At 41.3% G+C, this 26,627-nt stretch overlaps 2 protein-coding genes and 1 long non-coding RNA gene across 7 annotated transcripts in view; 2 read left to right on the forward strand and 1 right to left on the reverse strand.

The window, feature by feature from the left end:
• LOC141779430 (CREB-regulated transcription coactivator 2) overlaps nt 1-9,393 on the forward strand; it is a 32,268-nt gene extending 22,875 nt beyond the window's left edge. For 2 of the 3 annotated variants that reach the window (XM_074654263.1, XM_074654261.1), the window contains 5 exons: nt 326-670; nt 782-955; nt 1,244-1,315; nt 2,379-2,562; nt 3,720-9,393. In XM_074654263.1, the coding sequence (XP_074510364.1) occupies nt 326-670; nt 782-955; nt 1,244-1,315; nt 2,379-2,562; nt 3,720-3,910 (966 nt within the window). In that variant the 3' untranslated portion in view covers nt 3,911-9,393. The remainder of the gene's footprint in view (nt 1-325; nt 671-781; nt 956-1,243; nt 1,316-2,378; nt 2,563-3,719) is intronic. The other variant, XM_074654262.1, reaches the window with a different exon arrangement.
• Nucleotides 9,394-12,609: 3,216 nt separating this feature from the next.
• dennd4b (DENN/MADD domain containing 4B) overlaps nt 12,610-26,627 on the forward strand; it is a 30,976-nt gene continuing 16,958 nt past the window's right edge. The window contains exons 1-6 of one of the 3 annotated variants that reach the window (XM_074654258.1): nt 12,610-12,761; nt 20,537-20,905; nt 24,377-24,632; nt 24,940-25,009; nt 25,135-25,304; nt 25,824-26,065. In XM_074654258.1, coding sequence (XP_074510359.1) covers nt 20,556-20,905; nt 24,377-24,632; nt 24,940-25,009; nt 25,135-25,304; nt 25,824-26,065 — 1,088 coding nt within the window. In that variant the 5' untranslated portion in view covers nt 12,610-12,761; nt 20,537-20,555. Of the gene's footprint in view, nt 12,762-16,379; nt 16,585-20,536; nt 20,906-24,376; nt 24,633-24,939; nt 25,010-25,134; nt 25,305-25,823; nt 26,066-26,627 lie in introns of those variants that run through there. The other 2 variants (XM_074654260.1, XM_074654259.1) reach the window with 2 other exon arrangements.
• Nucleotides 24,548-25,924, reverse strand: LOC141779435 (uncharacterized). Its single transcript, XR_012596294.1, has 4 exons — nt 25,784-25,924; nt 25,666-25,710; nt 25,095-25,326; nt 24,548-24,677 (listed from the first exon to the last, which is right to left on the reverse strand). It is a non-coding gene; the product is annotated as an uncharacterized LOC141779435 (long non-coding RNA).

Raw genomic sequence — 26,627 nt, forward strand, 5'->3', positions numbered from 1 at the left:
TGGATTGTGATATTAAAGAAGATAATAATGTTAAACGGAACATTGTCGCACCAACTCACAGACTTTTAAAAGGGAGCTGTTGTTTGAATATATATTTATATATTTATATATATATATAATGTATATTTTTATGTATAAATATTTTAAATAAAAATAAATGTTAAACTGAGAATAAATAATTTAATACATAAGGGATAATTGTTGTGAAATAAACCCTGACAGGGCGATGCCGCACCCCCCATTTTTTATATATATATATATATATACACTGTATACTGTATGCATATATATATATTTTTCTGCAAACCCCCCCTCACCCCCACAGGGCGTCCCTCTGGACACCAGTAAACTGCCTCTGGACCAGCGCCTCCCTCCCTACCCGCTCAGCCAGTCCCACCAGCACCAGCAGGGCTCCCAGTCCGGCCAGCAGCCTCCTCCCATGAACCAGCACCACCACCAACAACAGCTGCACCGCCTCCAGCAGACTGCTCAGCAGCAGCAGCAGCAGCAGCAGCAGCAGCAGCAGCAGCAGCAGCAGCAGCAACAACAGCAGCAGCAACAGCAGCAGCAGCAGCAGCAGCAGCAGCAACAACAGCAGCAGCAGCAGCAGCTCCACCTGCAGAACCTACGCAACTCACACAACCAGCACCTGCAGCAGCACTTTGGATCGGTGGGTCGCTGGAACAGACCATAGCTGGAAAGATAAACATAAATACATTTACCTGTGCAGCTCAGCTCACCTGTGATGATCTCTCTGTCTCTCTCTGTCTGGTATCAGCAGATGCCGATGGGGCAGCAGGTGATAAAGAACGAGAGGCCAATGGATCAGTGCGTCCAGGGCTCCTCTCAGGGTCACGTCAAACAAGAAGCTGAGCAGCAGGCGGAACAGCACCGAGCCGGCGGCCTCCCTCAGCTCCAACAGATCAGCCACAACCTGGCCTCTGACCTCTACAACGTAAGTCACCCGGGTCATCACCCGTTTCATTAGTATCCACTATTCTGTATTTCTGTATGTAATGAGGAGCACTGAGAGTTCAGGAAACAATCATATCTATCATCAAATCACAGATAACAGATAAAATGATAAGTCATCCTCAGGTCATGGTCACACCATCGTACTACATGTTAGAGAAAACACAGCTGATATATCGTGTTAATAAATATATAGATATATCTATAAATCGAACACTATAAAAGTCAGAACAAGTCAAACTTAACCCTTTTTATCATTGATGTTTCCCAGGATGCCTTGTTCAACTCTCTACTGGACGACCCCTACCTGAGTCTGCAGCTCACGGGCAAATCCAACCAGCAGGTAACCACGTGTGATGTCATCATCAACTGTGAATATCACTGGCTGCAGAGAGCGTGATGTCACCACTGCTTTCTGAACTGACCGTCGTTGAATGCGGAGCATTTTCTCTTCACTGGTAGTTGTTCTTGGTTTAAAAGGTCAGGTAGAGGCGCCTGGGTTAGCTCAGTTGGTAGAGCAGGCGTCCATGTATTAAGGCTTGGTCCTGACCGCGGCGGCCCGGGTTCGAATCCGGCCTGTGGCATCCACTCTCTCTCTCCCCCCTTTCAAGACTCTATCCACTGTCCTGTCATAAAAATGGAAAATGCCCCCCAAAAAATAACTTAAAAAGGTAGGTCAGGTAGGGGCGCCACCAGTGGTGCCAATCGTCGATCCCAACGTCAGCGGTCTGACTCCTCCCCCTCGTTTCCTGTTTTAGTCTTTTTTAGGGGGGGTAAAGGGGGTCTTTAGGGGGAGATAGCAGGTCAACAGTAGATGTCACATAGAAGTGGTGTACATCATCTGAAAGCTGGGAACCTGAAGATTAATTTGAGATGCTGCTCAGCCCTGTGTGTCAAGTTGTTCTAGTCATTAATAAGAAATACACATTAATTAATTAATTAAAATACATTGTAAAAGTGTGTCACGGCTTAGAACATTATGATAGAAGTACAGTATATGATGGTCACTGCTCTATTATGTCACTTGTGTTGTGTAAACTGCTCAGAAAGCTCCTTATTGTCAATCTAGCTAGGAAAGCCACCCATCCTCTGAATGCTCTTGGTCTCTAGTTTGTGGCTGTAAAGTTTCATGAGGCTGTGATTATCCCAGAGGTCACCACAGGTCATTTTATACAGTGAGCTCACCACAGGTCAGAGGTTTTCTCACCAATATTTAGTGTAACATGGTATGACTAGTATGACATGGTTGGTACCAATGGATTCATCAGGTTTTTTCTAGTTTCAGATGATACCAGGATCTTCACTCTAGCTTTAAAACCCCGCTACAGCCTCTGAAATAGTAAAGTGTAGTAAGTAAGTAAAGTAAAGTAAATAGTAAGAATATCATGCCATATGTTCTGCTTCAGTTCACAGCAGAGAACCAGGGCGACTGTCTGTCTCTGAACCACAGCGGTCAGAACCAGTTCCCCTCCAACACCCAGGGACACCTGGACCTGCAGGACCCCGGGGACCAGCAGCTCCTCAACCACCAGAACCAGAACTACGGCAGCGGGGACGGACGACAAAACGTGCCCAACATCATCCTCACTGGTGGGTCCACCGCCGTTGTTGGTAAAACTGTGGAAAATGTCTATGAAGTCTGTCTGGGACGTTCAGATTTCTCTCCTCTGCTGATAACCTTTGTTTTGCTGAAGCATTACTCTGATGATATTGAAAGACAGGATTGGTTCCTGAGGCGTGTGACGTATAAAACCCGAGCTGTCATTGGTACGCTGCAGGTCAGATGCTCAGCCATGGCGTTGAAGATACACAGACAAGGGAGGATCTGTAGCAGCGCTAATGACGCCAATGCTAATGCAATGACGCCATGCTGGTCTGGTCTATAGCTTGGAGCCATAAAGCCATGCTGGTCTGGTCTATAGCTTGGAGCCATAAAGCCCCTCTATTAGATCTTTTTCAGGACATGGCAGGGGAACAAATCAGAGATCAGCGTTTTTGGATTTATTGTTGGTGCAACCAACTACACAGCTATGGCGTTATTACTATTAGCGGTTTGTTTAAAGTAGAAGCTTGGAGACATGTTTCAACTTCTTCTGTTTACTATGTTACCGTCTATGAGAAACACGGGATTGGTTTACCCCAATAGGGGGACATGCCATGAGAGCCTGCTCTGGAGGATGTATTGGCGCTCTGATGTATGGCTACAGGACATCAGTGATGAGCAGGGAAACGTCTGTCTGGTTACATATGAGGGTCTCAACATTCAGGAAAATATACTTTTATTGGACATAATCAAATTAACTTGCATCACCACACTGATGTATTAACTATTACTTTACTTTTCAATGATAAAATAACATGTCACATTAATATCTGTGAGGGAATCTTTTGGGGGTCATGGTGCCCTCGCGCACAAGGCCCGCCTCCAAGAAGAAGAAAACAAGCGGTGCATGAGGAATACGGGGAATATCTGCTATCTTTGTACTCTGAGGTACTCATGGACTCATCGTGACACAAAACCTGTGTGAGTGTGTGACAGAGGAGTTAGCGCCTCCTCCTGCTAACAGAGAGGTTAAAGCTCTTCCGGTTACGGCGGTGCAAGCTTCCAATATTCGCTGTTGGACGCAGCCTCTTTCAGCGGCGGCGCTCACACTCTTACTGGATGTGAATCTGTGGGAATACATAATGTGCTGATTAAACGTGTAGTTTTCTTGTAGTTGTTTGACTTCCTCTCCCCCTCGCTGCAGGCGACTCCCCACCGGGTCTGTCTAAAGAGATCGCCAGCGCTCTGTCTCACGTCCCCGGCTTTGAGATGGATCCCTTCTCCCTGGACGACCCTCTCAGGATGGACCCGCTGGCTCTGGACATGCTGGACGGCGATCTGATGCTCGCCGACCCGGCTGTGGAGGACTCCTTCCGATCCGACAGGCTAAAGTGAGCCCCCCCACCTGGACGGAGGCGGAGAGAGGACCAGGATCAGCGCCGCTCCCCCAACCAGACGGTCGGCAGGTTTTCTGTCCGAGGTCGGAATGAACCGAAGGCGGAGGGGGGGGGGTCTCCGTCGAAGGCACTTAACTGAAAACGCTCTCGCAATGCTTGAAGTCCAGACAAACGAGATGCTTCTGTTTTAGGCATTAGCTTGTTCACGTCTTATCTGCATGTTCATGAAAAGTGCACTCACGTAAACGCAAACACGCAGGAATAAAGCGCTCACGTAGCGTCTGCTTATGTCAGAAACCGTCTGCAAAAACCAGCATCGCTTGGAAGAACTCTGCATCTGATCCGCTGTGTGACTGTTGGCCATCGCTCACAGGACAGACCATGTGTGATTGGTTCGGGTCATCAGGTCAGGAAGTAACAACCGGAGGCCGATGACTCGGAGCTCTGTATATTTTATATATATATTTCTATCAGATAACAGTTTGGAATGAAGCCCTCTACGGAGAGCGTCCAGTGCTTAAAGCCCCTGATATGCTGCTTATCACCACAATAATGTTACCCTGATCGCTTTAAATGATCCTGTGATCACACAGGACGCTCCGCAAGTCCAGTAATCTGCTTTTAGACACACAGTTATCACAATAATATTCACAAATATAGCTTTAGTAGCAGAGAGAAAGAAAGACTTCTTTCAGTCCAGGTCCAGTCTGGATGAGCAGGAACCCTTAACCCTGTTGGTCCTACTCATCCAGGTCCAGTCTGGATCAGTAGGAACCCTGAATCCCGTTGGTCCCTCAGCCTTCAGCTTTATTCACCTTTCAGGTCAACTTCTTAAAGGGCAACTCCACCAACATTGATGTTGATGTTTTATCTATTTAAAAAAAAAGATGAATTACTTCTGCTCACTATTTTAATATCACGCTGCAACTAACAATTTGTTTTATCATTTAATCTGCCGATTAGTTTCATCATTTGGTCTATAAGTTGTGTAAAATAGTGACTCAGTGTCCATCACAGTTTCCTTCAGTCCAAGGTGACGTCTTCATAAAGAATGTTTAGTCCAAACTAAAGTCCAAATAAACATTAAATACGTTAAAGTAAACGGTAAATTCACAGCATTTATACAGCTGCTTTCTAGTCTTCATTACAATACAAGGCAGCATTCACCCATTCACACACACATTCATCCACTGATGGCAGCATTCACCCATTCACACACACATTCATCCACATTTTTTGCACCAGTGGGTTATATCTCTGATTTTCTGATCATTAAGTGAATCATTTTGGGTTTTGGACTGTCAGACATAAGACATTTGAAGATGTCGTCTCAGACTTTAGGAAATTATAACATTTTTCACTTGTCTCTTATCAGACAATTTATGGACCAAATGATGAATCAATTAAACGGCAGATTGATCAATCATGAAAACAATCCTTAGTTGCAGCTGTAACCACAGCAACAGTGATGTCAGAGTGTCCTGGAGTACACCTGTTCATCACTGCAGCCAGATGAGAAGGTATATCAATTAAAGACATAACATTTAACAGTTGTTGGTGGGATTGCCCTTTAACCCCAGTCACTGTGATTGACAGCACTTAGCCCCGCCCCCTCTACCTGCACTTGCTGCACCTGTTTTTTCAGCCCCGAGAGGGCCAGAGCCTCGTAACATATTTTATTGTAACAAAGATTAAAAAAATATAATAATAATAATAATATTATCAATATTATTTTGACTATAAAGAAGTTTTATTTTTTAATCCAAAGTGGTCTAAATCTGTATGTATATAATTTCTCAGATAATGTCTGTTAAAAAAACGAATACAGTTTGAATATTCAAACATCAGCTTGTAGAAGTTTGAAGCCTGAAGTGAGTTTTTGAACAACAGCTTGTGAGACGTGAGATGAGCTGCATGTGTTTCTTTTAAGCTCCAGTCATCAGTTTGTTTCTGTATTCATTCAACTGTCCCTTTCATTTTATATTTGACATCTAAATCATCAACAATAGTAAACGGTAAACAATCATTTGTTCTGTGTTCACATCATGTCCACCTTTGGACTGAGAGGCTCCTCCAGTACTGAAGGTTTCCCAACCTGGGGGGCAGGACCCCCTTAAGGTTCGCTGACAGGAAAGAAAACATTCAAAATAAAATTCAGAAAATTATGTTTATTTTTTAAATGAGCATATCATAAAGCATTATATTACATAGAAATCAAAACAAGGAGGAAAAAAAGACACACTTTGCTTGAACAGATGCATGTAGTGATGAGACGCAACTTTATTTATTAATTTGATTTGTTCACAACAGAAAATTCAGAGGATTGTTTCCACATTCATAAAATATTTATTTAGTCTTTTTAAACAGCTGTCTTTTTGTAGAAAAATATTTTTTTTTTAAACAAATCCAAAAATATAAATTTTACATCAATCTGACAAAGAAAAATAACATTTGAGAAAGCTGAATTCAGGCTGACTATTTTGTATTCTTATTGATCGTTGCCATAGTTACCATGTGATCAGGCTTCGGTTGCAGGTCTGGAGGGATCTGGAAATGTTTGAGAAGGGTACCTAGGAGAGGTGAACGTTTATCTGATGGATTTAATAGCTTTAATGCGTTTGACAGAGGAGAGATGGTAAATCATTATTAATAAATAAATAATTCATGTGCCTGAAGTTTGGAAGACTGTTGAGGGTCTGAGTGGGGATTCATGTGTTTACTGAAGATGACGATGTTGATGATGATGATGATGGAGGAATGACAATCAAAACACAAAAAGTGTAACTGCTGCCCCCTGCAGGTCAGTCCAGGCTGCAGCCGTGTCCTCTGGACGAGTTTTTGAGCGGCTGTGCGGTTAGGGGTCAGGGGTCGGGGTTTTCGGTAGGGGTTAGGGTCGTAAACATATATATGCGTAGACGCCACATTGGACGCTTTAGCCCGTTGCAGTGATACGTCAACGTGGGCGACATATTGGACCTGGCAAGACTGGCCTGTAACCCTTTACAAGTGAACTGGGGAGCTGCCGTTTTTCTAGATAAAAAGCACTATAACGTAAACATTTGTCAACCAATTTCAACGAGTCGTTATTATATTAAAGGGTTTATGATCTATGAGGAGTAGAAAAATAAAGCTTAGTCTCCAGTTACTTAGAATCCGGATAGTTCAGCTATAATCGCCGCTAGACGCTTAGGAGGCGATTATGTACCGTAGGCTGACATGAACTGAATTACTGACGTGATAGAAAATGATTAATTTATCAGAAGAAATTGTTAAAACTCACGTTTGTCTAGTACTATTATTATTAGTAGTAGTAGTATTTTCCTTGGTTAAGGTTAATACTTGTAGAGAGGTCCCTATATAATATAATATAATATAATATAATGTACAATGAAATGTCTTCCTCCGTTTTAGCGCTCATCAATCATTACCCCAAACACAGCTACTGCAATTACTATTACGTTCATTTTCAGGCACTTATCAATATACTAATAAGAGCAATCAGAATAAGAGGCAAATAGTTTTAGTAAATAGTAAATACCTTTGTGTCTACAGTTAACGTTACCCACGTCAAATTGACTTAAAGGTCACCTATTATGCAAAATGTAATTTTCCATGTCTTTTAAACATCAATATCTGTCCCCAGTGTGTCTACAGGCCACCATAGTATCATAAAAGACCATCCTCTCTCTTTTTCTCCTGCTCCATCTCTCCTTAAGCTGGGGACGTCGGTAACATTTTTCAGGCCATATAAGGGTTTCCTGGTGGAACGTGACTCGTTGAAATCGGTTCAGAAATGTAGATGTTATAGAGCTTTTGATCCAGAAAAACAGCAGCTCCCCCGTTCACTTGTATGTGTTTTCAGGTCAGCCTTGCCAGGTTCAATATGGCACCCATGTTGACGTACGATCCAGGAGTCAATGCGGCGTCTATGTATATACTGTATGTCTATGGGTTAGGGTTATGTGTCTCTGGTTTCTTGTTTCTATTCTGTGGGAGTCATCACAGCTAGAAGAAAGTGAATTATTCGCTGTTATGAAAGGTCAGATTGCAGTGGAGGAGGGTGACGTTTGTTTGGGGGTGGGGGGTGGTAGTTCGGTTTAGGGGAAGGTCGGTTCCTGTCGGCGCTGGCAGCCACAGAGTCAAACTGTAGGACTGGTGGGGGGGGTGAATTGGATCGGTTTTGTTCTGTTGTTGAAGCACTGAGTGTTTGATGTTTGTGTGATTTTGAACAGATCGATGATCAGCTTCCTTCACTGAATTTATGCAGAACTTCTGTCTTTTAACGAGTCATTCACGTCTTTATGAGCCTAAAATCAGCTTCCTTTAATCGAGGGTCATTTTAAAACCAACAGAGACAACAGATGTTCCCACCCAAAAAACATTAAGTCCTTTCTCTCTTCATTTCTTCCAAAACACATTCAGTGTATTTTTATTTCATGCGAGTAGAAATACTCTAAATGTGTCTGTTTAAAGGAATACTTCACCGTCTGTATATCAGTCCCTGTATATCAGCTAGCTAACTTGGCTCTGTTCCACGTCACCAACACTAGCTTTGTGACAGAGTTTGTAAACGGATGTCTTGATATAGTTTTGCTGCTGTTAAACGTGGCCTCCATTGACTTCAATTCATCGAGACTTTTCTCTGTCGTTTATTCTCTGTTCATGTTTTCTTCTTGAAGTCGAGGTAACGCGGGGCGAGTCACTGAAATACAGATGGTCATTTATTCCTGGAAATCAGATTCAAAGTTGTTTATGTCCAAATGATGTTTAAACTTTTCAAGAGTAAAGATCAGCAACGAGGAACAAATCGGTTTTAGAGAGAAAACATTTTTCATTTCTGTTTTTTTTTTTTTTAACTGTTAAAATTCTTTTTAAAGGATTTTTTTTTTCCTTTAATATGAACCAATATTCAAATATTAATTATGAAAATTGGTTTTTTTACGTTCTCAATCATTTTTTATAAGAACAGGCGTCACTCAGAAGGTCAAACATTCAGTCAACTGGTTTAAAAAAAAAAATCGAAATCATCTAACTAAAACCATCCCATAATTTACCCATTGACGTCATCCTGTATGTGCGTGTGTGTGTGTGTGTGTGTGCGTGCGTGCGTGCGTGCAGACTAGGGATCAGTTAAAGGCCATATTATTTCATATTTTTTCATATTTTTTATTGATGTATGATACTGATTGCTCTCATTATTATTGTTATTATTATTAATGGTATTGTTAGTTTTTCATGTTTTTAGGCTCTGGAGAATAAAATGAGTGTTCTGCGTCTTTTGCTTTGTTTAATAATAAATTGTCTTTTTGTTGTATTGCGATTTTTATTTGAACCTTGTACTAAATAAGCAGGGAATGTTGAGTGTGTTGTACATATGAATATATATTTTAAACCAGAGGTGCTTCTGAAGCTAACAGGAGAGATTTTAAAGAGACTGTACCTTCACATTATTTTACAGAAAATAAACTAATGAAACCTGGATCAACTGCAGTCTGTCCTTATATACTCTATATACACTGTACAGTTAAAGTACTACTACCACACTGTACCAATGTACTGTTACAGTCATAGTACTAATTCCACACTGTAAAAATACTCTGTTACAGTAAACGTACTAATAGCTCACTGTACAAATACTCTGTTTAACATTATTATCTTAACATTATTACTAACACATTAACATTATTAACATTATCACTTACACATTAACATTAACATTATCACATACTTATTAACATTATTAACATTATTACTAACACATTAACATTATTAACATTATCACTTACACATTAACATTATTAACATTATTACTAACACATTAACATTAACATTATCACTTACACATTAACATTATTAACATTATTACTAACACATTAACATTATTAACATTATCACTTACACATTAACATTAACATTATTACTAACACATTAACATTATTAACACTATCACTTACACATTAACATTATTAACATTATCACATACACATTAACATTATTAACATTATCACATACACATTAACATTATTACTAACATTAATATTATTAATATTATCACTAACACATTAACATCATTAGCATTATCACTAACACATTAACATTATTAATATTATCACCAATACTTTAACATTATTAACATTATCACTAACACATTAACATTATTAACATTATCACTAACACATTAACATTATTAACATTATCACTAACATATTAACATTATTATCACCCAAATGTTCCACACAAATGAACTTGAACTGCTGTAAATGTAAAAAGGTTGGTGAGTTTCAATTTACAGTAAAGCATAGGGCTGCCAGTATGGAGGACACAACCTGCCAAAATCAAAAATAAATAAATTTAATAATGAATACATTTATTTTTAAGTAAATTTCAAGTGAATAAAAAATAAATGCAAAAATAAATAAATACATTTAAGTTAATCAAAATAAATAAATAAAAAAGGATATTTAAATAGAAGAGTAGATAAATAGGGGAATTAATACAAAGGTAAATAAATGAAGAAGCAAATTAAAACAGAAATATTATTTACATCACATTTAATCAATTAATTAATGCATGTTTTTTTAATATTATTTTTGGTACATTTAATGACATTCATTTATTTACAGAGTAATATTTATTTTATTTTATTTTATTTTAGTTCTGTCCTCCAAAGAAAGCAATCATAAGCAGAGTGAGTAAAAAAACAAACCCATGTCAATCAATCAACGCATGATTCACAATAACAGACGATGTTTGTACGGTTCTCCTCATTAATGCACCTCATGGGTTTCACCAGCAGAGGCCACACATGTTCTCTCTGTTCTGGCTGTAGATCCTCATGTGTCATCATCACTGTTCTTCTCCCCATTATACACACTGAGTATCTTCTCGTAAAGAGAGCCTTTTGTTCTGCTTTAAAACACAGTTACTCCCATGAAGAAGACGTTGAAGCTGATGTATGGAGGACGGAACCTGCCAAAATAAAAAAATAAATTAATGAATAACTAAATGACTCGATAAGTAAATAAATATGTCATTAAATGCAGCAAAAATATGAAAAATAAATGTAACCATTAATTAATTGATAAAATGGGACGTAAATAGATTTTTCTGTTTTAATTGCTTCTTTATTTATTTAATTTTGTATTAATTCCCCTATTTATCTACTCTCCTGTTTAATTTTTCCTTTTATTTATTTATGTATTTATTTTTGCATTTATCTTTATTTAGTTATTTATTTTTACACTTATTTTTTTTACTTATTTATTTTCGCATGTTTTTTTTATTTATTTATTATTTATTTTTAGATGTGTTTATTTATGTATTTATGTATTTCTGCACAATTTTCCCTTTGCATTTCACCCCTAATCTATTTCCCCAAACTTATTTATTTCTGTATTCTTTTCTTTTTACATTTCTTTATGCATTTCTGCCTCGTTATGCAAATAAGGGGGCTGCATTTATTTGTATTATTATTTTTGTTGCATTTAATGACATATTTATTTATTCATTGAGTCACTTATTTATTTATGTTTCAATTAATTTTTCAATTTATTTCATATTTATTTTTAAATGTGTGTATTTATTTATGCATTTTGCAAATTGAGGTATTTATTTCTGCATGATTTTCCCTTTCTGTGTTAATAATGTTAATAATGTAAATGTATAAGTAATAATAATTGTGTTGTTAATGTATTCATAATAATATTAATAGAATGATATCTCTTTATTTTAAAGTATTATGAACTGGGCGTCTGTGGTGACATTACCGAAAAAAAATGCTGTTGTATACACAAAAAATGGAGCTATGCACACGATTCTGAAAATTGGAAGCTGATGTACATAATAATAATAGTAATTTTCTATTTTATTTCTGTTCATGTATCAACAAAAAGGGTTAAACTCTGAGCACAAATCCACTGTTGTCACTCAAATATAAATTCTAACTCAAGCAGGACTGAAATCTAAAGGATTGACAACTTAAACATTCAGAAAGGGAAAGAATTAATTCACCCAGTCAGTTTCTGTTTGACAGCTGCAGCTGCATCAAGAGACACAATAACACAGGAAACAGAGGTGCTCCCCTTCAAAATAAGAGCAGAAAGTCTTAAAGTCTTGATCATTGTAAAGCTGCTATACAGATATCAGTGACTGATATTTTCTATGCAAGCACACTCATTTCATACTGGTTCCTTCAGATGTGGCGGTGTTTACTGGTTCCTTCAGATGTGGCGGTGTTGATCTTTGAATCTTGGTTCAAATACCTCTGTCACCAAGGCCTATGGAAAGGATGCTGGGTCACGCGTCATATCTTTGGAGGTATTACACACGTGCAGTAAAATCTGGCCTGCACTAAAATTGAGCCAATCGCAACGCACGACCACAGCGAGAGTTACACTGCGCATGTGTTATACCCCCATACCCCCATACCGCAAGACCCATGTCCTCCAGTGACCCAGCCTCCCTGTCACAAGGAAGTGTCTGAAATCAGAGCGTCCACCATTGATGTACGGATGGAAATAATACATGAGATATTTATTATAGGAAGGTTTTCGTGCAGCAGATGTGGACTGAAGCTATAAGGCCTGGAAGAACAAATGAGTGAGAATATCATGTGATTCATCTGAGGTGAAATAGTGTAAATAGTTAAGCCTGTAGAATGACGTTGACTCTGAAGCGCTCTCATGGAGACCTTTATTTTGAAGCTTGTGACCGGAAACAGGAAGTGTAGCTGTGGGTCTTGACGCCGCTGCGGCTCGGAGCAGAAAGCAAACATGGACGTCACATGTGAGAGGATGACCTGAACATGATCCTCCCAGAGATCTGTGGGAACAACCAGCACAGACAACAAGGTACGAGCGACTCCATCACTCCTCTAACCTGCTGAGTCACCCCGGTAACGGTAACGGACCCGGTGCCCGGTACCGTCGCCCGGTTAGCTTCAGAGAGCTAATAACACGGTAACGGTAGCTAACAAACGTTATGTCGTTTAACGGGAACATCGCTGCCTGCGCCCGTTATCGGACACGCCTCCTTCATGATGTCTATAATATAGTAAATATATAAATAGTAGTGTATTATAAAGTCACACACCAGTGAACGTGAGAACAGTTTGTTCCCGGTGTTAACGCATATTTACCGAGAAATGCACAGAAATATAAAAAAGCACGAATTATTGACGGACCCGAGGTGTGTCTGCGTCCGATAATGGAACCCGGCGACTTCCTGACTCCGGGCTTTAACATTGCGTTGCAGCTGCAGGCGACCATCGCGTGCCACACACGGTGAACGTGATGCAGGGCTCGTGTACACACGTTTAACCGCCGTGACTGTTTCCGGCAGATTCTTATTACGTCACAAACGTTTCTGAAGATGAGCGAGTTGAGGTCGTGCAGAGCCGTGTCCGATAACGGAACTAGTGAGAGGGGGTTCAGTTTAAAGCTCCAGCAGCTGCTGCTCGGGCCTGTTGGTAGCAGTGAGGCTGCATCCGTCCTCCTCATGCACTCTATCTATCCATCAATCTATCCATCCATCCATCAAGTAAAATAACAGCAAACAGAAAACATCAAATGTGGGAGGAAATCATTCAGGAAATCATTAAATAATGAATAAAAGCCGTAGAGCGATCAAAATACCCAGATCAGATTTTTGGTAAATATCGCCACGCGTTACCTCATACTTCACCCACACTAAGATCAGAGACGCACCGATCAATCGATCGATCGGCTACCGATCAAACCAGATTGATCGGCTACCGATCAGACCAGCCCGGTAGCTCACCTGGTGGAGCGGGTCCTCTACATTCACACCTGTCCACTAGTGATCGTCAGATCAGCGTCATGCTGAAATAATATTTGTGGAATAGTTTTGGAAGAGGTGAGTCATCCAGATCATGAACAGCAACACATCTGTCTCAGTACCAGATGTTCCTGTTTGGGGGTTGGGTTGGGTTGGGAAGGGGGCTGCAGCATGTCCCAGCATGCACTGGGTACAAACACATTTCCAGCTGAGCTCCCTGCAGGTCTCTAATCGGTGTTCGTTGGGAGAAATCAGTCTCTGGTCGGTGTTCGTTGGGAGGAATCAGTCTCTGATCGTTGGGAGGAATCAGTCTCTGATCGGTGTTCGTTGGGAGGAATCAGTTTCTGATCGGTTTTCTTTGGGAGGAATCAGTCTCTGATCGCTGTTCGTTGGGAGGAATCAGTCTCTGATCTGTGTTCGTTGGAGGGAATCCGTCTCTGTTGGGTATTCGTTGGGAGGAATCAACACTCCGACTGGCTGGTCTACATTCCTGCTGAGCTGCCTTCACTGACTCTAGTTTTTAGTAGGATTACGTAACATCCTCAGAGGGGCTGTCCTCGTCCCTCATCCCTCTCTGAGGACCTCAACACTCCCTCCAAACATTTCTAGAGCTGTATGTCATGAATATTTCCTGAAGGGTGTGAACACAGTTTGTATCACTGTTGTAGAAGTTTTTCTTTTCTCAATAAATGAAAATAATGAAATTAAAAGGATAAATCAGCTTCTCATGTTCAGACCGTGGATGTATAATCAAACCCAGATACCCAGCCACTCAGCCTTGCTCGCAGTACTGCAGCGAAAAATAATAGACCACCGTTCAATAGGGACGGATATCGGTAGGATTTTATTGATTCTACTACTCTTATCGGTTCAATTCTTTATCGATACTCTTATCGGTTCCTTTTCAGTACTAAATAATTGCTTTTTAATATATTATTTAATATATATTAATATTTATAATTAGACAGTGGAGAGAGACGGGAAGCGTGGGGAAAAAGTTCCAGCCAGCCAGGGATCGAACCGGCAACTCGCTGCTCATTTACACCCTAACTGCTAGGCTGTCGGGTCGCCCTCCAGAGTTACTCTCTAACAGGTGTGAACCGACCACAGGCCTTGAGGGAAGCAAAGCTAGAAATATGATAAAGAGCTTGTTGTGGTGTTGTGACCTTTGACTTGTGTACTGACCTCTGTAGTTGACGTTGTTTCACTTGGTTCTGACATCATGTAGAGTAGCCGGCGGTCCTGTTGGCGAGCAGCCGGCCTCCACCCTCCACCGCCGTCTGTGACAGAATACTGTTCAGACCCCGTTCACATACTAGAGCTCTGCCTCACAGACACCGTTCACACACTAGAGCTCTGCCTCACAGACACCGTTCACATACTAGAGCTCTGCCTCACAGACACCGTTCACACACTAGAGCTCTGCCTCACAGGCACTGTTCACATACTAGAGCTCTGCCTCACAGACACCGTTCATATGCTTGAGCTCTGCCTCACAGACACCGTTCATATGCTTGAGCTCTGCCTCACAGACACCGTTCATATGCTTGAGCTCTGCCTCACAGACACCGTTCACACACTAGAGCTCTACCTAACAGACACTGTTCACACACTAGAGCTCTACCTAACAGACACTTCACACACTAGAGCTCTACCTAACAGACACTTCACACACTAGAACTCTACCTCACAGACACCGTTCACACACTAGAGCTGTTGATCAGTAGTATCAGTAGATAGTACTGTTGATCAGTATCAGTGGTATAAGCAGTATCAGTAGTATAAGTAGTATAAGCAGTATCAGTAGTAAGGTTTGGTGTTGACATCGTCTCCTCAGAATTAATTTTAGTCTTCGTGTCCTCTCAGCGTCCTGATGCTGCTGTTCATGAAGCAGACGGACTAAATATAGACACCAGATATTTAAACCTCCTTCAGCGGTCTGCAGTCAGCTCCTCCACTCAGCTCAGTCTGTAATCATAACAATGATAATAATAATATAATATATAATAATAATAATCTGCTGCTCTCTTCTGCAGTCAGCTTCTCCACTCTCAGCTCACTCTGTAATCATGATAATATTATTATAATATATAATATAATATAATATATAATAATAATCTGCTGCTCTCTTCAGCAGTCTGCAGTCACCTCAACTCCTCCACTTTCAGCTCTGCTGTCTCACTCTGTCTGTAATGATAATATTATAATATTATAATATACAGTAATAATATAAATATAATATATAAGCCGTGCCAAAGCTTTGAATACCTTCGAATATTTCTCACCAAAGCCCAAAAACTGGTATTAGGGACAGCCCTCCTGTCAGATAAATGTAGTGCAGTAGAAGTATAAAGTGGCATGAGAAGAAAATACTATTTAGTACAAAGTAAATATAGTGAGCTCCACTCCTCCGCTGAGAGATATAAAGGGATATATACAGTATACTGTATAATACAGATATTAAAGGTGCATCTGGTTGTGAGACCATGAATACATCAGTGTTTGTTGTGGGCTGAATTCATCATGACCCGTTTAACATGAAACCCTGGGGTTTTCCTCTTGTGACATTAAGGCGTGGATATGGAAACTAAAGATGATGCCCTAGACAGGAAGTAGCTGTTACGTCAGCAGAGGCTGTTTTTTGCATTTCAAAGTGATGAAATCCCTCAGGTTTACTTTCACTTCTTCACCTGCAGCTGCTGGATGACCAAAGTTAGAATATTTCTCGGTATTTACTTCTGATTCCAGAGTCATTTGTTTTTTTCCTGTGTGGGTGTTTCTCTGTTTCTCGTCTTCCTCTCATATATGAGGATTAATATGTTCCCCGTCCTGTTTCTGCTTCACACAAACCCGTTATCTGAAGCTGAACATCTCGTGGTAAGTTTTTGACTTTAATACAGACGGAGCTTTTTAGCATGTATCAGAATCTGTAAATTGTTTATATAACTGATCAGTTCTTTACTCTTTTATAGTTAAAACGATCCCACACTTTATGAATGGTATGAACATCCTCAGCAGTCGATGGAAGGAGACGTGATGTTAATCAACTTCCTGTTACGAGTTTAATTCATGAATACAGACACGATGACGAGGAAGTGATCTGATCACAGACTGCTGCTGTGAGGAGTTTATGATTAAACACCTGATTTAGATCATTAACGCTGAGTTGTTGCTTTCTGATTAAACGACAGTTACACCTCCAGTAATTAGTCTGCACCAGTTTAACCAGACCGGGATGGCTCTGTCATATGTTGTCATCAGGACAATTTGAAGATATATAGACGATTTCCAAAGCCTAGATGATGATGATGATGATGATGATGATGATGATGCGTTGGTGCAGTGGTTAGCACTTTCGCCTCACAGCGAGGGTTCTGGGTTCGGTTTGGGTAACCTGACCCATCAGATGGTTTGTTCCACAGAACCATCTGAGCAGCCGTCATTGGAAACTGTTTGGAATACTCGGCAGGCGATTGGATGAACCATCTGTCAGTCAAACTCTTACTGAGGCCAGTTAGGAGAAGAGTGAAAACATGTTTTACATCTAGAAAATCCTTCAGTGTCATTCTTCGCTCTTCTTTATGAAGAAATCCTCTCCAGTTCTGATAGAACCAACACTATCACAGCAGCTATGCTAACCTCTTCAGGAGCCTCCATTGTTATTTAGACCCAACAGTCTCCTCTCCGTGTTATGTCCACTCCTCTGTGCAATGGGATTGATCAAGTGATGGTGATGTCACTGAGAATGTGCCCATTGAACGTGTTGAGATGATGATGTCAGTCGCTGCTGTGTGAGATGCTTATGTGTTGCCGTGACGCCCAGATGAGACAAAAGAGCTGTTGTGGTCCACGAAACCTTCCCCCCCCCCCATGTACCATCTCACACACAGATAGATGTGTATATATATTTACTACACGGCTTTGTTGAATACTCGATTCTGATTGGTCAATTGCAGCGTCCTACGTCTGTTATTTCTTTATAACATGCATAGCAAACCGTTGTTACCTATAACAGACTGTTGCTATGTATAGCAAACCGTTGCTACGTATAACAGACCGTTGTTACGTATAACAGATCGTTGCTATGTATAGCAAACCGTTGTTACGTATAACAGACCGTCGATATGTATAACAGACCGTTGCTAGGTATAGCAGACCGTTGCTACGTATAGCAGACCATTGCTACGTATAACAGACCGCTGCTACGTATAACAGACCGTTGCTATGTATAACAGACCGTATAGCAGACCGTCGCTACATATAACAGACTGTCGCTACGTATAACAGACCGTCGCTACATATAACAGACCATCGCTACGTATAACAGACCGTCGCTATATACATATATTTATATATACACTGAATGTCCTGTGTTATGAATAATTTAATTTTGTAGATGATTGATGGTGCAGACCGGAAGCAGGTGGGTTAGAGTTGTTCGGGTTTTAGAGAAGTGGTTTTAGGGGAACCAGGTTTCAGCAGCTGTACTTTTTATTAATAAGTGCTTCATTTGATAAAGTTTGCAAGGACTTCCTCTGAGGCTTCTCACTTCCTTTTTACTACCACCCTGACTGAACAGTGTGATAAAGGGTTAGTATGCTGGTGCTTCGGCTTCAGGTGTCCTTTAAACAAACAAAAGTACCTGCCGTCTGCCATTAAACATGGATATACTCATACAAATGTTCATGATGTTGGTGTACATATACAGTCTGTTCTTCAGTACATGAATGGTACATACTGAAGTTCTGTTTGGTGTTGAGGTACTGAAAAAGTACTTTAGAAAACAGTACAACTTTATTGTCACACAAAGGCAGAACATTTGTCTTTTCAGCATTAAAGACAATAGAAACAGTAGAAATCAGAATGACACTCAGAGCTCCATGATATGCAACAGGGGTGAACGGTACAGGTAACGGTACAGGGTAACGGTATGGGGTAAGGGGTATACATTAGGGTTAGGGGTTATTGGTTATTGGTTAGGGTTAGGGGTTATTGGTTATTGGTAAGGGTTAGGGGTTATTGGTTATTGGTTAGGGTTATTGGTTATTGGTTATTGGTTATTGGTAAGGGTTAGGGGTTATTGGTTAGGGTTAGGGGTTATTGGTTATTGGTTAGGGTTAGGGGTTATTGGTTATTGGTTATTGGTTAGGGTTAGGGGGTATTGGTTAGTGGTTAGGGTTAGGGGTTATTGGTTAGGGTTAGGGGGTATTGGTTAGTGGTTAGGGTTAGGGGTTATTGGTTAGTGGTTATTGGTTAGTGTTAGGGGTTATTGGTTATTGGTTAGGGTTAGGGGTTATTGGTTAGGGGTTATTGGTTAGTGTTAGGGTTTTTTGGTTATTGATAAGGGTTAGGGGTTATTGGTTATTGGTTAGTGTTATTGGTTATTGGTTATTGGTTATTGGTTATTGGTTATTGGTTAGGGTTAGGGGGTATTCTTCCCGAACCCGTCAGTGTGACCTGGCCGCCATGTTGAAAACAGTAGAGCCCAAACCAAGATTGGAACTATTAGTTCATCTTCTATGACTTGTGACTGTTCCTTTATCTCCAGTTTAAACTGATTTACCTTTCGTTAATATTTTATCTGAACGATGATTTAAATAATAATATGAAATAATAAACGCTACAGTTTCAATAGGGCCTTCGCTGGCCCGACGTTGTAGGTGCTCGGGCCCTAATAAATGCTGTGTATTGTAAACTGATGTACTGTAGTTCCCTCTGTCAGAGAGGAAATCTGCTGCTGCATATCTCTCTCTCTCTCTCTCTCTGTGTGTGTGTGTGTGTGTGTGTGTGTGTGTGTGTGTGTGTGTGTGTGTGTGTGTGTGTGTGTGTGTGTGTGTGTGTGTGTGTGTGTGTGTGTGTGTGTGTGTGTGTGTGTGTGTGTGTGTGTGTGTGTGTGTGTGGTTTCCATTGTTGCACATGCTCCATGTAAAAAGGGAAGTGATTGTGGTGAAATCAGCTGTTTCAGCTAAAATTGGTATTTGTATTTTTGCGTTTCAGCAGACCACTCCCTATGGATATTTTGACTGCAGACGTTTAATAAGCAGGTGGACATTCCCACAATGCAATGCTGCCTCCACACCCGTCATGACGATGTCCATGAGTAAACCACAGTGTGTACACAGTGTGTATATACAGACACACAGATGTGTAGTTGAAAAGATGACGGTGTGTTCTGTCACCAGGAAACAGGCTGCCAGTCTACTTCCTGTTTGCCAGTTGACTTTTGACCCCGTTCGTTCCACTTCCTCCCCTCTTCGTTAGCACCTCTTTCTCACTTTCACCCTGTGATGACAGCGATGGGAAGAGCCGTCCCTTCGCACTCTGACGTGTATCTGGGTTAAAGGCTAGTGTAGCCTGTTTATTATTATTAGTTATAGTATTATTATTATTACAGGAAAAGTGTGACTTTTTTATTATTGAGTAAAACCTTTGAAATGATCACCAGCAGTTTGCTGCATGTCGTGACGTGGGTCTGTGTCTTGAGATGCACGTCAGTGAGAATAATTACATACTTTACTGTATGTGTAGTGTTTACCACTTTGGATTTAAAATGGGAGGGTGCTGGTCAGATCCACACAGACCCTCCGACGTTTTCTACTTTCTGTAGTTTGTTTTGGTTGAAGGATACGGAACGGATATGTCGTCACATTACTCAGACTTCAACAATGAAAGCGGTAACTTCCTTCTACCTCCGCATAGACTCAAATGAAGCAAATATATCGATTCTGGTATTAAAATATCGATTTCAGAATTGTAAAAAAAATGTTTCACTGACCGAAGCTTTCTATCCTCTGACATGTGAATATTGAACTCTCTCCTCTCTCTGCAGCAGCGGGCAGACCGACGCCATGACAGAGGAGAAATGTCCCCAGCTGGTGGACTACTTTGTAGTGGCAGGTCTGGACCCTGATGGGGCCTGGAGGCCCCTGGACGAGGATGGTAAAACCTCGTCGTCCTCCTCCCCCTCTTCCTCAGTCTCTTCCTCGTCCTCGTCCTCGTCGGGCCGATCGGTGGAGTCGGTGACGGACCTGGCGGTGATCGCCCGGGGGCTCGGGGAGGAAGTGCCAGAGGGCTTCACCTGCATCGAGAGGACGCTGGGCGGACACTCGGCCGAGCTGAGCGCCGGCCTCATCAACAACCCTCACCTGTACCTGTGCTACCGCCGAGGACGAGACAAACCGCCCATCCTGGACCTGGGGTGAGATTACCTGCCTCAGTCTGATGTTGCTGTCAGTTAGTCCAACCTCTCGGAGATATCTTTGAACAACTGCTGGATGGCGAGGGCGCCGGATTTTACAACCCCGTCCCACCTTCTTTTTAAGGTCGCAAATCACTGTATCCTGGCTAATGCCCCGATTTTACAACACGGTAAAAAATACATTTCAATCATTGGAGGGCGTCAGAAGTGTTTTTACTCTATAGATCTGTTCTTATGTTGATCTGGTCAGCAGCGGTCTGCGCGGCGCCGTCTCAGCTGAGTGTTATGCTACGTGTCCTCAGTCTCCGTCCTTGTAAGCAGCCGTGCAATGCATTCTGGTAGCGTGGCGGCACAATCCAGAGACGGGGCGTCAAGTCGCCCGCTCCTCATCTGCATAAAGTTGAGGTCTAGGCTACTTTATGTAAATCAGGGGCGGAAACTCTGGAAACTCCCCAGAAACTTTTTAAACTAACCGTTGATCTAAAATAAAGACTCATTCATCAACATGGATTATTTCTCTCACAAAATGTTTTCAGAAACACATCTCGGTGAACTATTTTCATGATATAAGAAAATAAATTTTCCTGTATTCTTTCCTCCTCTATGACAGTAAACTGAATATCTTTGAGTTGTGGACAAAACAAGACATCTGAGGACGTCGTCTTGGGCTTTGGGAAACACTGATCCAGTGTTTTTTTCACCATTTTCTGACATATTTTAGACCAAACGACTAATCCATTAATCAAGAAAATAATCACGGATTAATAGACAATGAAATAATGGTTAGTTGCAGCTCCAGTTGGATGTTACAGGGACTGTGATGAATGCAAATGCAGATCTCACTGTTCAGACTGCATAAAAAAGTAAACTTTTTAAACTCAGATTTTATGCAGATGATGGTGGTGTCTTTATACTACGAAAGTTTTGCTAAAATTAGATTTTAAAATATTGCAATATATCACCTTGCTTATAGAATCACAATATATCGCAATATATTGAATGGTAACCCCTGTATCGTGATACGCATCGTATCGCCAGATTCTTGCCATTACACAGTCCTAATATTTATATTATATATATTACTATCCTGTTAAAACAAGGACCATTAAAGAAGCTGGAACCATCAAATAATATTGATATTTTTGGTTGAAAACTAATTGTTGGCATTCTAGTTGTTTTCATTGGACATTTGAATGTTAATACTCGTGTTAAACTGTGGTTGATGTGATGTTGTGATGGTGACGATGAGGATCTGCTCCTCGAAGGCTGCAGATTAGTCAGGACTTTGTCCTCAGGGAGATGAAAGCAGTCTTTGTGTTATTTCTTAGTTTCCCTCTTGTGATCAAACTAAAGGAACGAAGGGCTGTTATGATTCATAATTAATTAGTAATAAACACAGTGATTCAGCGGTTTTAATTAGAGATGATTAGAAACCCTCCTCTAGTGGCTGTAGATGATGTGATGCGTATTAAATCTTCATTTTATATAATCCAGAGGATTATATAAGATTAAGACATCAGATTACAGCTGTTGTTCAAATGGTTAATTCCTCTGGATTATGCTGCTGTTGGAGGATAATGAGGATAATCCTCTGACATTAGACATGAGATTACAGCTGTTGAATTGGTTAATTCCTCTGGATTATGCTGCTGTTGGAGGATAATGAGTCTAATCCTTTGACATTAGACATCAGATTACAGCTGTTGTTCAGATGGTTAATTCCTCTGGATTATGCTGCTGTTGGAGGATAATGAGGATAATCCTCTGACATTAAACATCAGATTACAGCTGTTGAAATTGATAATTCCTCTGGATTACGCTGCTGTTGTAGGATAATGAAGCTAATCCTCTGACATTAGACATCAGATTACAGCTGTTGTTCAAATGGTTAATTCATCTGGATTACGCCGCTGTTGAAGGATAATGAGTCTAATCCTTTGACATTAGACATCAGATTACAGCTGTTGTTCAGATGGTTAATTCCTCTGGATTACGCTGCTGTTGGAGGATAATGAGGCTAATCCTCTGACATTAGACATCAGATTACAGCTGTTGAAATGGTTAATTCCTCTGGATTACGCTGCTGTTGGAGGACAATGAGTCTAATCCTTTGACATTAGACATCAGATTACAGCTGTTGTTCAGATGGTTAATTCCTCTGGATTATGCTGCTGTTGGAGGATAATCCTCTGACATTAAACATCAGATTACAGCTGTTGAAATGGTTAATTCCTCTGGATTACGCCGCTGTTGAAGGATAATGAGTCTAATCCTTTGACATTAGACATCAGATTACAGCTGTTGTTCAGATGGTTAATTCCTCTGGATTACGCTGCTGTTGGAGGATAATGAGGCTAATCCTCTGACATTAGACATCAGATTACAGCTGTTGAAATGATTAATTCCTCTGGATTACGCTGCTGTTGGAGGATAATGAGTCTAATCCTTTGACATTAGACATCAGATTACAGCTGTTGTTCAGATGGTTAATTCCTCTGGATTATGCTGCTGTTGGAGGATAATCCTCTGACATTATACATCAGATTACATCTGTTCTTCAGATGGTTAATTCTTCTGGATTACGCTGCTGTTGGAGGATAATGAGACTAATCCTCTGACATTAGACATCAGATTACAGCTGTTGAAATGGTTAATTCCTCTGAATTACGCTGCTGTTGGAGGATAATGAGTCTAATCCTCTGACATTAGACATCAGATTACAGATGTTGAAATGGTTAATTCCTCTGGATTACGCTGCTGTTGGAGGCTAATGAGGCTAATCCTCTGACATTAGACATCAGATTACATCTGTTTCTCTTGTAGGTGACAGACAGCAGGCAGGTAGAGACCATGTGTGAATATTTTCTAGGTATTGTGAGATCATCTGTCAGGATTTGATCAGACGCTGTGAGAGTCAGGTTTCAGTAAAGCAGAGGCTTTTAAACTGTGAGGCGGAGGTACTATTACTAGTACAGACTACTACTACTGTTGTAGTCTGGCTTGTCCCGCTGATCAGCGTTAAAACCCTGAGCTCATCGGTTGCTAATGATCGGTTATGACCCATCAATCTACATTCAGCCGATTTTGTGCCAATCAAATGTACACTCATGCGCTGCACAATGGTTCACGAGTAATGTTCTAGACATGATACCCATATTTTTAGATTAATCATCAAAACCAATAAACATCCGTAAATCCAGTGGTAGCAGGCTGATGTTAAAGCACTGCTGTGTCTGAGTACAGCCTAAATAAAATGACTTCACTGATTAACCAGCTGTCACAGCTGTTGATTAGTTATTGATCAGCACTATAATGAAGCAACATGTTGACACAGTAACGCTCTGATTAAAATTATGAGCACAAAGGTCTTCATGTGCTCCAGAGCAGCCCAGGAAAAGTTTTACAGCAGACACTCTAACCTTCTGTAGGTGTACAGTTTTTTCACCAGGTTTACTGTGTGTGTCCCTACAGCGTCCTGTATGAGGGGAAGGAGCAGCTGAAGCAGGGCTGGTACGTCATCGACACCACGCCCTACAGCCGCTCAGCCAGCCTGAGCTCCGGCGGTGCCCCGACGGCCCACAGGGTGTTCCTGACGTATCGGCGGGCTCTGGACTCGCAGGGCCTCCACATGCTGGGCGTCACCGACATCGCCCTGCTGCTGCCCAGCAAAGGAGAGGTCGCTCCTCACACCTTCTGCCGCGTCGACAAGAACCTCAACACCGGCATGGTGAGTGTCCCGCTGTCACATTCTGCTATTACTGGCCAACACTTCCTGCAGATGTTTCACAATAAAAGTCTTTCAGGGATTCAAACAGAAAACTGAGAAAAAAACAGGGAAATAAAAAATAAAAGCTTATCAAACATCTCGTCAGAAACACCTGTCCATTTACAGGTAATATTGATCTTTTAGCTTAAAGAAAATGAAAGTGTGATCTCCTGGTTCTACTGCCACAGAAACATCTAGACCTGTTAGACAGTTCCCTCTGTTTTAATGAGTTTATCTCCATCGTTGTGTTTGTGTTGTTTGTCTCCAGTGGGGTCCGGCTCTGTATGTGTGCTACAAGAGAGCTGTGGCCAAAGCCAACGCCCTGCTCTACAAAGCCAGTGAGTACCAGCAGCGCTCTACACAAAATAACCAACCACGTTAACATGGAAATGCTCTGTTGACTAGATGATAAATGCATAAAACCTGTTTGTTATCCATGTTAACATGGTGCTGTGTGCTGCAGGTCTGATCAGCCGGTACCCGGAGGAGGATCTCGAGGCCTTTCCTCTGCCGGAGTCGGTGCCGGTCTTCTGTCTGCCGATGGGCGTCACCGTGGAGAGCTGGCCTCTGAACACCAAGTACCAGCTGCCCGTCTTCTCCACCTTCGTCTTCACCTCCGCCTCCGGGGACAAGGTCAGGAAGCAACAACACACTTCTGCTCAGAACACAAAGGGTGGATTATAGTCCATGTAATTTACCATCTGGTGGGATTTTTTAATTTCTATACATCCCTAGATTCTGTTTAGATATGATAAACCATATTAGTGGTTATAACCTCTCCTGACCACTCATACATACAAGTATTAAGCTCCTAAGTAACTATTATCTAATACCCATGTGTACCCAAACCTGGTTGTTACGACCCAGCTCGCTAGGGTAAAGGGAAGCAACATAAAAACAGATTTTCTTAGTAAAGTAAAGTTATTTTATGTTCAATAACATGAGAAGTTGCTCCTGTGGAAAGGCCTTCATATATTAATTTACTTCTACTTACCCTATAAACAAGGCGATGCTCCTGATATCTGGGCTGGCACATGGACTTGTTAGAAAATACTGAAAGATGTCCCGAAGCCAAAGACAGAGTGATATAAAACCGAGAAAAGTCTTTAGACCCAGATAGTGTTTGACCCATTAAAACTCTGTTTCCTGCAGGTTTACGGAGCGGCCATCCAGTTCTACGAGTCCTTCTCCAGGGAGCATCTGTCGGAGCGGCAGAGCGTGAGGCTCGGGCTGCTCAGCGTGGTCGACCGCCGTCCGATCACCAACCGCAGTCTGCAGGTGAAGAAGAGCATCTGTGTCCTCTCCCAGTGGCCCTTCTTCACCGTCTTCCAGAAGTTCCTCACCTTCGTCTACAGATACTCCATCTCCGGACCCCACGTCCTCCCGCTCGAAAAGTCAGTTTGATCTCTGTAGACCAAATCAGATCTGTTTTATTATCAGGTACCTGGACCCTGTTTCTCCATGTGTTCGTGTCTCAGTGACTAATGGGGACAACAGTGTCTTGTACTGAGGGAGAACCTGTAGACGCCAGCCGCTATATGGGCTGTAATGTAATCTTAGACCAGTCTGATCCAGTTTAAACCGGTCCGATCCAGTTTAAACCGGTCCGATCTAGTTCAAACAGGTCTGATCCAGTTTAAACCAGTTTAAACCGGTCCGATCCAGTTAAAACCGGTCCCATCCAGTTTAAACTGGTTTAAACCAGTCCGATCCAGTTTGATCCAGTTTAAACCAGTTTGATCCAGTTTGAACCAGTATGATCCAGTTAAAGCTAGTCTGATCCAGTTTAAACCAGCTGGGGACAACTCCTCATCGCCAGTTTACATCCGCTAAAAGTGTCTCTGATTATTAATGTGAGTGTTTGACAACATTATGGAGGAATAAAACCTTTTTCTTTCTCTTGATCCCGTCCATTCGTTATTGTGTCCACGTCTCAGGGACAAGTCTCGTTCTAAT

Source organism: Sebastes fasciatus, chromosome 12, assembly GCF_043250625.1.
Source record: "Sebastes fasciatus isolate fSebFas1 chromosome 12, fSebFas1.pri, whole genome shotgun sequence".
In the NCBI taxonomy this organism is placed as follows: domain Eukaryota; kingdom Metazoa; phylum Chordata; class Actinopteri; order Perciformes; family Sebastidae; genus Sebastes; species Sebastes fasciatus.